This window comes from Grampus griseus (assembly GCF_964374135.1).
Source record: "Grampus griseus genome assembly, chromosome: 5".
Taxonomy (NCBI): Eukaryota; Metazoa; Chordata; class Mammalia; order Artiodactyla; family Delphinidae; genus Grampus; species Grampus griseus.
This window is the reverse complement of record NC_138998.1, coordinates 125,271,298-125,286,639: the sequence shown is the minus strand read 5'-3', so window position 1 is coordinate 125,286,639 and position 15,342 is coordinate 125,271,298. Positions and strand designations below refer to the sequence as shown.

Below are 15,342 nucleotides of genomic sequence, written 5' to 3'. Positions count from 1 at the left end.
TTTTAGAAAAGGAAGGGGGCTGTATAAAAGTCGGGTTTTGCTAATGCCTGCTGTTTTAGCAAATTATCAGCAATGCTTGTTGTGTTAGCAATACGTGCAGTTGCATGTGTTGGAATACATACAAATTAAATAGGTTAGGGATCTCAGATATCTTTATTTCCTATGTTAAGACGTGAGATGCACAAAGAAAATGTAAAACATTGAGCTATGCTTATACTTAATTATGGTGAAAAGTCAGGGACTCAACTAACCACGAGCACATTTGCATGCCTAATTACTTTAATTTTTATTCTTGCCGAAGACTATGCTACTTTTTCAACATAAGATGCTTATTTGTCTCATAACACAAAAACGCTTATTTGTCTCTGGTGATATACTGGAGCTGCTTAATAAAAAATAAGATCTAGTACTCGGAATTTTTGTCAGAAACTTTAGTATGTTTTTTGTTGTGTTTTTGTGTTCTGGTGTTTGCTTTCTGACTTGGAGGTTTCTTGTGCCTGTGGTAATCACTGTGATTAACTGGGACTAGATGTGCTTCAGAGGAAGTTTTGTCACTTTAATGTTTGGTGTTCCTCCCCTGTTTAAAATATACCTCCTGAATTGAGAACAGCAAATTTTTATACTCTTTGGCAAAGTCGAATCAATAACTCCTTGTCTCAGGATAAAAGTGGCTGGGGGGCTTCCCTGGTGGCGCAGTGGTTGAGAGTCCGCCTGCCGATGCAGGGGACGCGGGTTCGTGCCCCGGTCCGGGAAGATCCCACATGCCACGCAGCGGCTGGGCCCGTGAGCCACGGCCGCTGGGCCTGTGGGTCCGGAGCCTGTGCTCCGCAGCGGGAGAGGCCACAGCAGTGAGAGGCCTGCGTACCGCAAAAAAAAAAAAAAAAAAAAAAAAAAAAAAAAGTGACTGGAAGCATGGAAGTTGCCACTTCCGTTTCCATTGTTAAGGCAGTAGGCAAACTACGTGTGGGAGTCACGTGGTTCAGATTTTATAATCTCCTCCAACTGCCTATTAACAATTATCATTGTCCACGTTCTGGAGAGAGGAGTTGCAGCACAGTAAATAACACGTATGTCCTAGATTTCCGGGTGGGAACTGGAAGGGAATTTTGTGTTTGGCTGATCACCTCGTGAAGCTCTCTGGTGACCTTCAGGGAAGAAGCCCTGTCTTCACTGATCTTAACTGGTCTGTATGCATTTCTATCTGCTAGAAAATTATCCACCGAATAAGTTACTGCTCTGTTGTACCAGGTATTATTGGTGCAATACCTTAGGACACTGAAGATGGAGCACATCATGAGCAAGAGACCTTTTTTTTTTTTAACTTATCAATTTGTACCCTACAGATAGCTTTTTGGTTTTAACTTAAAAAGAAGAAAATATGACTTGACTGTGCCTGTAGGAGTTTTTTAATAGAAAACTGAAAACTCCTGAGAAAATCCTCAGCAGAGTGATATTTCTGTGAAGTGGCAGCTAGAACCCCTTTAGAAAAATATAGTAATGCACACTTTACTGCAAGTAATGTTGTGTCCCTCATGGCAAACTCTCTAGTGTCATAAAGTTTATAACTCATGAGTGCTGTACTGTGTGATATAATAAACAAGGAGAGGTGGTGGGAGGATTATATTGCTGCACAAAAAGCCACTCTTCACCTTTCATCATATAGGAAAAAACCCTGGGGATATTAAATTTTAGTGGCATTTCAAGTTGAGCATTATCTACGACTGAAATGCATGCATTGAAGAGTTAAGATATTTAAGAACAAAATAAAATAAAGGGAAAGAGCTGTTTCCATTTAGAGCTAAGTTACTGGCAAGTGTTTTGGAAGAATAACTTTCTCAGTACCCGCCCAGGATCTGATTTAGATATCCTTTTTTGTGTGTTTTCATAGCATGTACCTCCCCATTGAATTTGCCTTGTACTACACTGATCAGCGTTTTATTTTTTTAGAGCAGTTTTAGGTTTGTGGCAAAATGGAGAGGAGGGTGCAAAGATTTCCTGTGTACCCCCTTCCCCGACTCATACATAGCTTCTCCCCCTTTCTCAACATCCCCCAGCAGAATAGTAGTACATTTATTTCAATTGATGAACCTACATTGTCACGTGATTATCACCCAAAGTCCATAGTTGACCTTAAGGTCCACTCTTGGTGGTGTACATTCTATGGGTTTGGACAAATGTATAATGACATGTATTCACCATTACAGTATCATATAGAATCATTTCACTGCCCCCCAAATCCTCTATGTGCTTCCTGTTCATCCCTCCTTCCCCCTAACCCCGGGTAACCATTGGTCTTTTTACTGTCGCCATAGTTTTGCCTTTTCCAGAATGTCATGTAGTTAGAATCATACATGTATTTTCACGCTGGCTTCTTTCACTTAGTAATGTTCAACTAAGATTCCTCCATGTCTTTTCATAGTTTGATAGCTTCTTTCTTTTTAGTGCTAGGTAATCCATTGGATGTACCACAGCTTTTTTTCACTCTCAGTGTCTGATTTTTTAATTGATTGACCTCGGGGTTGGGACAAGGGTGAGGCAAGTGAGGCAATCAGGAAGCAAGATAAATAATATTTTAATGCACTATTTTTAAAAAATATAACCATTTTGTCTTTTATTTATTTATTTATTTATTTATTTATTTATTTATTTATTTATTGTTGGCTGTTTCACATGGCTTGCGGGATTTCCAGTTCCCTGCCCAGGGATTGAACCTGGGCCACGGCAGTGAAAGCCCAGAATCCTAACCATTAGGCCACCAGGGAACTCCTTTAATGCACTAAAAATTAATGCCCCAAACTCCACAACAAACAAAATATCAACATTTCAAATAAAGACAGGATCATGGCATGCTCTCTTTGAATGTGACTGACAATCATAAGAAAAATTCCTTCTATCCATAACCCACACTGTGGACAGTATCTTCTTTTTTTTTACATCCTTATTGGAGTATAATTGCTTTACAATAGTGTGTTAGCTTCTGCTTTATAACAAAGTGAATCAGTTATACATGTACATATGTTCCCATACATATGTTCCCATATCTCTTCCCTCTTACACCTACCTCCCTCCCACCCTCCCTGTCCCACCCCTCCAGGCGGTCACAAAGCACCGAGCTGATCTCCCTGTGCTATGCGGCTGCTTCCCACTAGCTTTCTATTTTACGTTTGGTAGTGTATATATGTCCATGTCACTCTCTCGCTTTGTCACAGCTTACCCTTCCCCCTCCCCATATCCTCAAGTCCATTCTCTAGTAGGTCCATTCTCTAGTAGGTCCTGTCTTACCCCTAGGTTCTTTATGACATTTTTTTTTCTTAAATTCCATATGTATGTGTTAGCATACAGTATTTGTCTTTCTCTTTCTGACTTATTTCACTCTGTATGACAGACTCTAGGTCTATCCATCTCATTACAAGTAGCTCAATTTTGTTTCTTTTTATGGCTGAGTAATATTCCATTGTATATATGGGCCACATCTTCTTTATCCATTCATCCGACGATGGACACTTAGGTTGTTTCCATCTCCAGGCTATTGTAAATAGAGCTGCAATGAACATTTTGGTACATGACTCTTTTTGAATTATGGTTTTCTCAGGGTATATGCCCAGTAGTGGGATTGCTGGGTCATATGGTAGTTCTGTTTGTAGTTTTTTAAGGAACCTCCATACTGTTCGACAGTATCTTCTTGTTCTGAAACCTGGTGTTTCCCCAAAGGCACTGCTTCCCCTGTAGCCTCCTCAGGTAGCTCTTCCCTTGCAACTCTCATAGCATTGTGCCTAGAGGTAGGGATGTCTTCCTTGTCACTCATTTTCACTTCCAAACCATTTTTTCCTTCGCCCTAAAATGTCCCCCACCCAAACTGTGAAATACATGGTCTTGGATTAATTTACCCCTCTCCTCCACCTGTTGGAGGCATCTGGAGAGCTCTTTCTACTGCAGTGGCAATCTTTGAAGGTTTTAGGTCCTGACCTTCTGTCATTCAGTCAAGTGCATCTTTTGTAATTCTTAGGTGATTTTTAATTTATTTATTTTATTTGTATTTATTTTTGGCTGTGTTTGGTCTTTATTGCTGCGTGCGGGCTTTCTCTAGTTGCAGTGAGAGGGGGCTACTCTTCGTTGCGGTACATGGGCTTCTCATTGCGGTGGCTTCTCTTGCTGCAGAGCGTGGGCTCTAGGCGCATGGGCTTCAGTAGTTGTGGCTCATGGGCTCTAGCGTGCAGGCTCAGTTAGTTGTGGCACACAGGCTTAGTTGCTCCGCGGCATGTGGGATCTTCCCGGACCAGGGCTCGAACCCGTGTCCCCTGCATTGGCAGGAGGATTCTTAACCACTGCGCCACCAGGGAAGCCCCATTCTTAGGTGATTTTAATATCAACCTTGATGATCCAAGATTCCAGCTTCTGGTTTTTTTATTTTCATTCCTCCTGTGATCTTGCGTTTATCATTCTTTTTCAGCCATGCCCTCTGATACTCATGTTATATTCCTTGCAATTACCAATAACTGTAACTCCCCCAGAATCTTAATTTCAGCTCTCTGACTCTCCAAGTACTGCTTCTAACCACCCTATTTTCTTTGGTATCTTTAGGACAAAATTCTGTAGCACACACCACCACTCATTGATGCTACAGCCTTTTAAACGTGTATCTCAACCTTCATATTCCCACTTTAGATTTCATGGCCAATTATTATAACCATTCCCTTGGTTCTACCCTCAGTTCTCGTATGCTTTTCTCTCTTCATTGTATTTAACTGGCAAAACAGCAACCCTGGTGAAATGGAAGATTTATGCAAGGGAAAGCCCATTTTAGAAATAAATTTTTATGTTTATATTTTTCCTTCAAATCTCTACTGTTATTAATAAATAGAAGGGATTTGATACTTTCACAAATATATTTTAGTTCATCAAGTTTCCATTTCTTTCCAAGTGCTCAGTAAACACCATGATTTGTTGAGAACAGTAATCAGAGCAAAGGGCTGTAATTTTCAAGGGAAGAGATTCATCAATGCAATTCTTTATCTAAATGACAGTCATGATAACTGTTTGATAAATTATTCTTATGTAAATTACTTTGAATAAAGATAAAGATTTTTATGTAGGAAGCTTGCTGTGTGTCATACCCTGTATGTGAAATATTTGCCTAATTGAGTAAGACATGGGAGGGTTGAATTTAAGTCATGGTAATATTCCCAGGTGTATCTACTATAACATTTATTTAGGGCATTACAGAGTATCATTGTCACACCAGTTTATTTTGCATTGAAATGACCCCATGCTTTTAAGCGGGCCCCCTCCTCCCTTTCTATTTTATCTCCCCTAGAAAATATGTTAAGCTGGAATGGGTGCAGTAAAATAAAGTAAAAGTTATATTGCTTAGTGTTTTGAATGGAATGATAGGTTCTTGATCTTTTTCTTTACCCTGAATTCCCCAAGCTAGATCACAATTAGAGCAGACTTGAAAACGTTAGAATAACAGTGGCGGTTCAACGGGTGCTTGTGTGCCAGCCCTGCCTCAGGTAACGATTTACCCTTTTTGTATGCTCTCCCAGGTCTACTCTGAACTGCAGATCACCAATGTGGTGGAAGCCAACCAACCAGTGACCATCCAGAACTGGTGCAAGAGAGGCCGGAAGCAGTGCAAGACCCATGCCCACATTGTGATTCCCTACCGCTGCTTAGGTGAGCTGACTGACCTGGGAGCTGGCGTTGATTGGCTCTGGGCTTTGGGGATGAAAAGGAAGGATGCTCTAATTATTAGATCAGATATGCAGGCTCTTCCTTCAGCATTTTGCCACTCTGCATTGGACTATATTTTGGACGCAGTATGTCTGAGCTTCCTGCCTCAGAATGAATTTACCGAGTGTGTTTATTATCATTAAAAATTTGTGGACCTATGCCATAACTGCTGAGTGAAAATGCCTAGTCATGGGGCCCAAGAATCTTTTTTTTTTTTTTTTTGCGGTACGCAGGCTTCTCACCGCTATGGCCTCTCCCGTTGCGGAGCACAGGCTCCGGACGCACAGGCTCAGCGGCCATGACTCACGGGCCCAGCCGCTCCACGGCACGTGGGATCCTCCCGGACCGGGGCACAAACCCGCGTCCCCTGCATCGGCAGGCAGACTCCCAACCACTGTGCCACCAGGGAAGCCCCAAGAATCTTAATTTTACCAAATTCTGTAGATGATTCTCATGCACACTAATTAACTGGACTTAGTAGAATTAAGACCTTGTGTGTTTCTTCAATAGACTTCATAGAAAAGAGAGCCTAATGTGCATTTTGCTAATTTCTTAAAAATCTCTTTCTACAACAACCCACTACACCTCCTGTTTGAAGATAATTGGGGAATTAGAGTTTGTTTGTTTGTTTGTTTTTCCTGCTTACCTCAAACTAGAGGGAACAGTTTGATCACTAAGGTTTAAATGTGTGTTCCTTTCTGACCTCAAATTTTACTTTAATTTGTTATTTTAAAAACTGAGTTGTTTTTTGTGGTATCATAGTTTTTCCTCTGGAAATACTCTCATACTCTATATTTAATCTGACTTGGTTCTGTCTCTTCCTAGTTGATTTTTTTATGTAACCAGGCATTGGGAAAATCAGCAGTCTTTGATCTGATAGCTGGCATCTAGATGTTTTCCCGAAGTTGATTCATCGGTAGGATAGTTGTAAATAAGGACATAGCGATTTATCTGTGGAGGATGTGGATATTCATTCCAATGACATCTTGTAAAGACTGAAAGGGATCTGTCTTTAAAAAAGAGTCCCAGCAGCAAACTTAGAGGGTCAGGATGACAGATTCTGGAGATCTGTATAATACTTGGGTCAAACATGAATGTCATAAGAACATACTGATTACTGTTCATGCCTGCACACAATTTGAGACATTAATAGAAAACTGGGCTAATGTCCAATGAATGAATATTTCATCTGGTTGATTTATGATAAAGAAAATGTAGAAAACCAGATTCTTAAACATTTGGCAATTGAAGAGATTCCTTGTTCCTCCTTATCTGTTGTTCCTCGATACTTTACAAGGCTTCTAAGCCATTTCTGTCTGACTGGTCAAGAAGTGAAGTTTTAATAAGATGAAAATAAGTAATGTTTAAATACTAGGTACAGAATGCCAATGTCAAGAAATATTGAGGCCAGCTGTCTTCAGGAACTGTATATTTCAGTCTAATTTAGTTGTTGAACCTAAAAACCATTTCATTCAGTATAAGTTAGGAAGTAGATGGGGATCCAGTTAACTAGGTGGGCCAGTCTTTTGGTTCTTACTTACCCATTCTATGAAATGTTTCAAATAACATTTTCTTCATGATATAAGCTCACTGGCAATAGGTACTAGGTCTCTGGATGCGTGTTATTGCTGATGACAGCTGATATAACACTCACAACTGTAGCTGTGTTTCAGAAGTAAACTCATAACATTTTGCTTAGATCTCTCTGCTTCATAATTCTATTCTGAATTCTCAGAATTAACTAAGGTGTAATCCACATTAAGATCGTGCTTCACGACCATAGTGCCACTATTGTGGCAAATTTCTTTTGACCCCAGATGGATTGTATCCCCTCTGCCAGCCACTCTCCTCGCCCCTACTCCATACACTTCCCCGTCTCTGGAAAGCTCTCTTCCTACGGCAGGAGTATTGAAAATCCAAGGGAAAAACCGCTGTGAGAAGGAACAAAAGATACTTAGAATATGTTCAGATCTAAACATGAAGTCAGGAGATTTTGTGATAATGCTATGATTACTATCAGATACATGTTTTTATCATGATCAGCTGAGTTATGTACCATTTGGGAAAACTCCATCCTAAGTAATTTGGTTTTTGATAATTAATCTTACCCAGAAAACACTTATTTGATAGTAATGTTAATGACCTGTCCTCACCGTATTTTGTTAACCACTGTGGAAAGAGGGCCACTTCAAAATGCGTCATTCCACTATATTTACAGAGCTATATTCCACAAATATTTACAGAGCTGTAATGTGCAGGGTGAAGATGGGCAAGAGGAAATGGAAAAGCTGATAAAATAATTCTTTCCCTGAAAGCCTGTGTACAAGTATGGGAAGGAGTTGATTCCTGCTGAGGCTTTGGCATCAGCATGTATCAGATTTCTTTTTCATCTTTTGAACAGATTGCATAATTGCAGAAGACGTCACTTGTGATGTGTTTAGCCAATTTCCCCAGGTCTGGAATAGTAGCTGGTATTAAATTAACACATCGACACTACCGCTTCTTGACTACAAGTGGGACTAGATAATCATAAGTATTTCCACTAGGTACCTGGCCTGTATGAATCCCTGGTATTTTTCCACTGAACCAAAAATTAGACCCTAACATGACAAGTATCAATAGAACATACAATGCTTTCTACTTTGTTACTGAGCTTAGATTAGAATTGAGGAATGTGGGTACTACTTGATTCCTAGGTGATACCAAATTTTCCAAAAGTCTTTTTTTCCTGCTTTTTTTTTTTATCAAATGAAAGATTCTTTAAATTCTATAGTGCTTTACAATTTTCAGAAGTTTCACACACATGATTTCATATAATCCCATAATAACCCCGTTTTTTCCCCTGCCCCTCCCCCCTTCCCTCTCCCTACGGGTAACCACTAGTTGTTCTCTTTATCTGCTTCTTTTTTGTTTCATTCATTGGTTTGTTGTATTTTTTAGATTCCACATATAAGTGATATCATACAGTATTTGTCTTTCGCTGTCTGACTGACTTCATTTAGCATAATGCCCTCAAAGTCCATCCATGTTGCTGCAAATGGCAAAATTTCATTCTTCAACTAATAATATTATAAAAGATGGTGTATAATATAACCACAATGAATACCACAGTGTGTTGTTTTCAGGAAAAGGAGTGGGAAAACATAAGTGTGTAATTTATATATTATTTTAATTCCATTAATACTGCACAGTCCCAAGTTTATATATTGTTTTTCCTATTTTCTTTCTTTCCCTTTCCCTTTTGTTCCTTCCTTCTTTCCTCCCTTCCCTCTTTTTTCCTCCCTAGATTTTAACATCTATTACACATAGCACTGTCAAGCTCTTTATACTTGTATAGGGCACCCACTGAAATACTTCCTCTGTGAGGCAGGCAATGTTGGTTTTATTAGTCTCACTTCACAGGCACAAATAATGAGGGTCAGCGAGATTGAATTTCTTGCAGTAACTCACACAGCTATTTAGTGGTAGAATAAGGACCAAAGCCCAAGGTCTTTCAATTCTCAATCCAGTGTTCCTTACAGTATGAGAAGAGAATTGTACTAGAGCCAATAACCACCTGATTTACAAAATCAAATCATGGAGGAAAGGCTATGAATTGGAGGCACTAAGTAACACTTTAAAAATAATCTCACTGTAAATGTGTCTCATAAAGGACACAGCCATGTCACTGGAACCTCCATGGTTCCAGGATAAATTTCTCTGCGTGATCAGGTTTCCACTTTGTGGTAGTAATAGGCAACATTCTTATATATTACTTGCTGCTTGAACAAAAAATTACTGTTTAGCGTTACCATAAGTACCCTCTAAAATTTCTGGCTGTATCTAAATAAATACTTTAGACAAAAGAGATTATTTTACTAAAGTTCATTCTTAGAAAGGTGCTACCTAGAAAACAAGATTGTCTTAAACATTAAGCATATTAAAATTCAAAGCAAAGCTTGAAGAGAGAAAAATGCCTGTTATGTTCAGCACGCAGCCTTCCTGACCTTTTTATCAGATGCAGGATCCGGTGCCACACTGGGTTATTTTTCTCTAAGCCATGTATTTGCCTTGGGCATCCCTGCTCTAAGGTGTCTTGCATTCCTTGTCTAGATGGAGAAAGCATATTAGGTTGCTGTTGCCCCTTTCCTCCCATGGAGTGGATGATTTCCCTTGAGAGTGAGCTGGCTTTCTCATTTCACCCTTTGCTTTTAGTTATGCCTCTGGCACCAGACGGTAAGATCTGTCTTAATCATTTGAACATTTTATTAATTATCTCATATGGGATTCAAGCACATCATTATTACTCAAGAATATTTTCTTTGCAAATCATTCAACCCCTTTCCATTTGAATTACTACTTTTCATGGTGTTATAGACCCGCTATTGAAACTGATGCTCTTCTGCATTTGCCACTGTCCAGTAAAGGCAAGGTACATTGCATAAGGAGAGTTACTGTTGATTTATGGGGGCAAAGTAGGGTTAATAGTTTAATCCAAAGGAATTAGGAATTAAGGAATTACTACCGTGAATCTCATTTTATTTCATTTTATACTCAAGGCTTTCCAAACTTACAAGTAGTAATGACAAGGGAGCTATTCAGATATGGTCAGATGAGAAATGAAAGTTATTCAGTTCCTTTTAATTTTGAATTTTATTGTTTTAATAAAATTTTAAGGCAAGCAAACATTGTTTTCTAGGTGACTACTTTTGTGTCAATTATCTACAGCTATCTTAATCTTCTTTAGTGTGAAAAGCATGTGTTTGGATACTTTGACAGATATTGTACCAGCGTAGTTTTTTGGATTTATCCGAAACAATTCTCTTGAGACACAGTAAACAGCAGAACAACATTCAAGATTGCTACATAAGACTCCATCTAACTTTAAGAATGGGGGTAGGGATGGGAGAACATTTTTATTGTGGACTCTAAGGATTTTTTTAAATGCCCAGATGCCCCAGCGCGATAATCCAGTAGGATAGCTAGTCAATGCCTCTGGCTCCTCCAGTCCTATGACCTCTGAACTCTGTAGATCTGATCCCTTATGAAGTCCTGGAAGACGTATGCGCTGGGGCTGTATAAATATACAGTGGGAACGATGCTTGATGAGCCTGGCCTCTGCACATGAGACGGATACAAACCCTTGAATATTCTATATTTTTAAGGATTGTCTACACTGTGCTCTCATAAGGAATGATCAGAATCCCGGAGCATTTCTTCATCAGGGAAGGCTAATCACCCACCTCGTAGAGACATCAGACTTCTTTTTATGTGATCTTCCACTTTGAATATTAGTCATACTCCAAAACCAGTTTATAGAGTCTGATTCTCAACTGTGTAAAACAAAATATGCATGGAAAAGAAATCTCACCAGTGTTTATCTCCAAACAGTGGGATTACAGGTGATTTTTATTTTATTTAAGGCCTTTTCTATTAATTTTTATAATAAACAAATAGTTTTATGTTCAGAAAAAGCTGGGCCATGAAATCAGTACGTAAAATTTTGTATCTACCTTCAGTTTAGTGATGGTTAAAAAAGAGTCAAAAGGCTTGAAAGGACACACAGAATGATTCTTAATTTGTTTTATCTATTGGTAGATATGCTTTAGGAGTTTTATATAGTAGGAATAACTTCTTATGGGAAAATATATTTTAGAAACACCATGCTGCCGAAATAAAAGGATAATGTCTCCCTTCTTACCTTTAACCAAGTTTAAGCAGCATTAATCATCAAAAATTCTTCAGAAAAAATCCTTTTTTAAAATATTTATTTATTTTATTATTTTAATTTTGGCTGTGTTGTGTCTTAGTTGCGGCACATGGGATCTTTCATTGCGGCACAAGGGCTTCTCTCTAGTTGTGGGGCACAGGCTCCAGAGCACGTGGGCTCTGTAGTTTGCGGCACGCGGGCTCTCTAGTTGAGGCGCATGCACTCTGTAATTGTGGCACGCCGGTTCCAGAGCGGGCTTTGTTGCCCCGCGGCATGTGGGATCTTAGTTACCTGACCAGGGATCGAACCCGAGTCCCCTGCATTGAAAGGTGGATTCTTCACCACTGGACCACCAGGGAAGTCCAGAAAAGATCCTTGATCTTGCGTAATGTTTTTGTTTTGTGTGTGTTTGTTTGTTTTCTCAAAAAATTGCATATGGAAGCTACATTTGTTTCAGGGTGGATTGTTGAATAGGAAGACTACATTTATCCTATAGATTCCTTCTGGGTGGTGAAGGACTTAGAAGGTGAAGGCCCTCCCATTTGGTTAAGCAGAAAACCCCATAAAAATGTTTTCCTTCCGTTTAGGCCATCTGCCAAGATCAGTGATCCATGTTGGTCCCAGTTATGCTGGCTCCAGCTTGATTTGTTTTCTGAAAGTTTGTGAAGGGGAATGAGTTGAAAGATTGATTTTTTTAAATCAAACTTAGAAAAGAGAAATTTAGTGTTTTTTGTTGCCTCCAATGCCAATTTAGCTTCCTCTTCTGGTTTTAATTGTTGTATCTGCTATTTTGTCCTGATTCTGGGACTTTTAATAACTTATGTTTTGTAGGGATAAGAGCTATGATAGCATGAATAATTTACTTAGTGAAATGTTTGATTTTGTCTTTTTTAACTGGAGGTATATTTAGGAGTTATTACGTAATATGAGTCATTAAGAAAAAAACAACAGCTTTCGAAAATTTGCCGTTATACTTTATGGGTGTGCTCCATTGTCAGTGTTGTCCTAAAATACACAGTTATCTGCAGGGTCCTAGATGATAGGCAAGAAAAAGAAATCTCAGTTTATTTGACATGATACTGTTCCAACACTTCTCAGTAATGCATTGAAAAGTATATATACTGAGGTTAATAGGCATCTCGTTTGTAATATGTGCTGCAGGTTGCAGTTGTGTGCTTGAAATTCACTGATTACAGAAGTAACACATGTTCATTGTATGAAGTTTAGAAAATGTGACCACTACCAAAAAGTAATAACCAAAAAACCATTTGGCTTCCTTTCAGTCTATTTTTTGTCATATATGTTTTGTTTTTATTATTTTTAATAGTTATGTAATTCTGTTCCCCATTTTGTCGCCAGCTTTTTTTTTCACCTAACATTTTTATACTTTATTCATGAAATTTAATTTTCTTTGAAAACACTCTTTTTAATCTAGCATTACACCAGGCACTACAGTGTGTCTATTCCTTATTTTTGGCAGTTAGGTTGCTTGTTTAGTTGTGATTGTTGTAAATGATGCTGTGACAAACATCGTGGTAGATATATTTGCTTTCATTTGATTTTTACAAACAGTTATTACCTGCAGGTGTTGCACATCTTATAGTTGCTTTTATAAAAGATATGTACTATTTAATTGTATGTATTAAAATATGGAGGAAAATTTTTAACTGATATGTGATCCTGAGTATACAGATACCTCTATATTTAGCTCTGATATTTTTCTTGATAATGAGTTAAAAACCATTCATAATTTCTATTATTTGTTAATAATAAAGAGACTATTTAAAATATTTTTTCTCTTTATTTCCAACTTGGGAAACAGTCAATTGACTATTCACAAAGAAATAAACCCTACAAAAGTGACTAGTAAGAGTTGTAATTTATATATTCATTATGTAAGGTTTTATTGACCACCTGCATGTGGTTGACCCTGAAGATAGGTGAGATGTGGTCCCTCTTCCTGGGTTTATAATGTAGGAGTAGGGGTTTCTGGCTAAGGACTTTGAGGAAGCCTTGGCAAGAAGTAGCATTGTGCCAGGATTTCAAGGATGGGGGCAAGAATGGAGATATATTTTAGGTATTTAGACAATGATGAACAAAGTCCTGAAGGTAGGACCTTAAAGGCTATGCATCATTTTCAGGAAGAGGGAGTAGTAGGTTATGATAGGGTATTAGTTTTTTAAAAGCATTAGTGTTTTCCTTCATTTATAGTAAATACTATTATGTTATCATTTTAAATATAAATTTATATCTAACTACTTATTTTCAGGCTGGCATCGACTATATACCTCTTTCCTTTTATGTATATGCACATGATACTTAACTTGTCTTTCGGCAACTGAGGTTAGAATTTTTGAGAGTAGAAAACATTTTTTTTAAGCTAATAATTCAATCATAATAAAAAAGATGAGTAGAGACTCAGGAATCACCTGCTGCTCTGGTTGCCATTTTTGTATGAAATACCAGCACTATTTGAGTTGTATATATGTACTGTGACTCTCTCCAGGAGATACTGGGATATGAATTTTTTTTAAATTGAGATTATTATGGATTCTCCATACAAGTAAATTATGACCCCCATTATTTACTGTTTGCTTTTATAAACAGCAGTTAAATTCATGAAAAGTATATTCTGTGTTTAATTTTATTTTTTATATTGCTTTTAGATTGTTTCCATATATATAAAGAGACAGACAGACAGATGCTGACATCCCAGAAATTAAAAAAAATCACATGTAACTTAAATTTCACATGGTCACATTTTCACCTACTTTATTAAAAAAGGGCAAAAATGGCTTTAGATTTAGTAACACAGCAGCTAGAGTGGATGTATGTTATTTTGAGTTTTTAATTTCTCTGTGTATCTGGAATCGGTACTGTCACATCAGATCTGATGGTCTTGAAACATTTACTTTTCTGTGCCAACCAGTAAACAGCTGCTTCCTGGTTGCATCTGCATAATGTAACCATGGTAATCATTAGCTTGCTGTTTTAACATAAATTTAATATGAAGGGCCATAGTGTTTCCAGCTAACCTCAAGCTGTGTCTTTTGTCATGAACTTTTCTTTTTTCCTGATGTGATTGAGTAGAAGTGATTATGGTAGGGAATCAAGAAAGAAATGGACTTCCATAAAAGTTCTCTTTTCACTCTGGGAACTTCTTTTTTAGGTGGTATGTTGCTTGCCATCACTTCCTACCTGCAACAGAGAAAGGAAACTGATTTTCCCTTTTGTGTTTACAGCTCAATTCTCATCGTGTTATTTCCCAAAACAAATAACATATTTGAGATATTTTCTTGATTTTGCTTACTGTTTTGGCCAGTAAATAACTTTCCAAAGAACTATAGTAGAAAATATAATTTGTCTGACAGTTGTATAAGATTTGGGGGAAATTAGGGTACCATGTTTTATACCACATGAATAATTGAAACCAGAAAGAGAATATAAAATGTAAGAAAATCTCTAGAGTGGTACAGACAGCTATCATTATGGTTCCTAGGACGGGAAAGTGGCTTAAACCCAACATAACAATTGGAATTCAGTAAATTAACTCAGACTCTTACCACAAAATCCTAGTTTTCATTATATTTTAATTAGCAAACTATATTTTAAAAATTATCTAAATAATATGTAAAATATATTAGAGATAGACTTAATGCCATCACAAATTACAGGAAATTTTTGATATATTTCTTCTTTAGGAAAAAGTACTGAGAAATGCTTTTTTGTGAACTTAAAAAATTTTAGTTTTGATCTTGTTTAATTAGGTACAGCATATCTTTATAATATCTCCAAACAGTACCCATTAAAGTATAATTGTATTTACTATGAAGGGAAGAGTTCATTATATCAAGCATACTACAGTGAAATTTGGGGAAATAATTTCTCTGAGGTATTTTAATGCATTTCAGAAAAGTAATTTG

At 37.7% G+C, this 15,342-nt stretch overlaps 1 protein-coding gene across 2 annotated transcripts in view; it reads left to right on the top strand.

The window, feature by feature from the left end:
* The window catches only part of APP (amyloid beta precursor protein), a 275,180-nt gene that overhangs the window by 73,871 nt on the left and 185,967 nt on the right, over nucleotides 1-15,342 (top strand). For both annotated transcript variants that reach the window (XM_082654428.1, XM_082654427.1), the window contains exon 3: nucleotides 5,544-5,673. In XM_082654428.1, coding sequence (XP_082510554.1) covers nucleotides 5,544-5,673 — 130 coding nt within the window. The remainder of the gene's footprint in view (nucleotides 1-5,543; nucleotides 5,674-15,342) is intronic.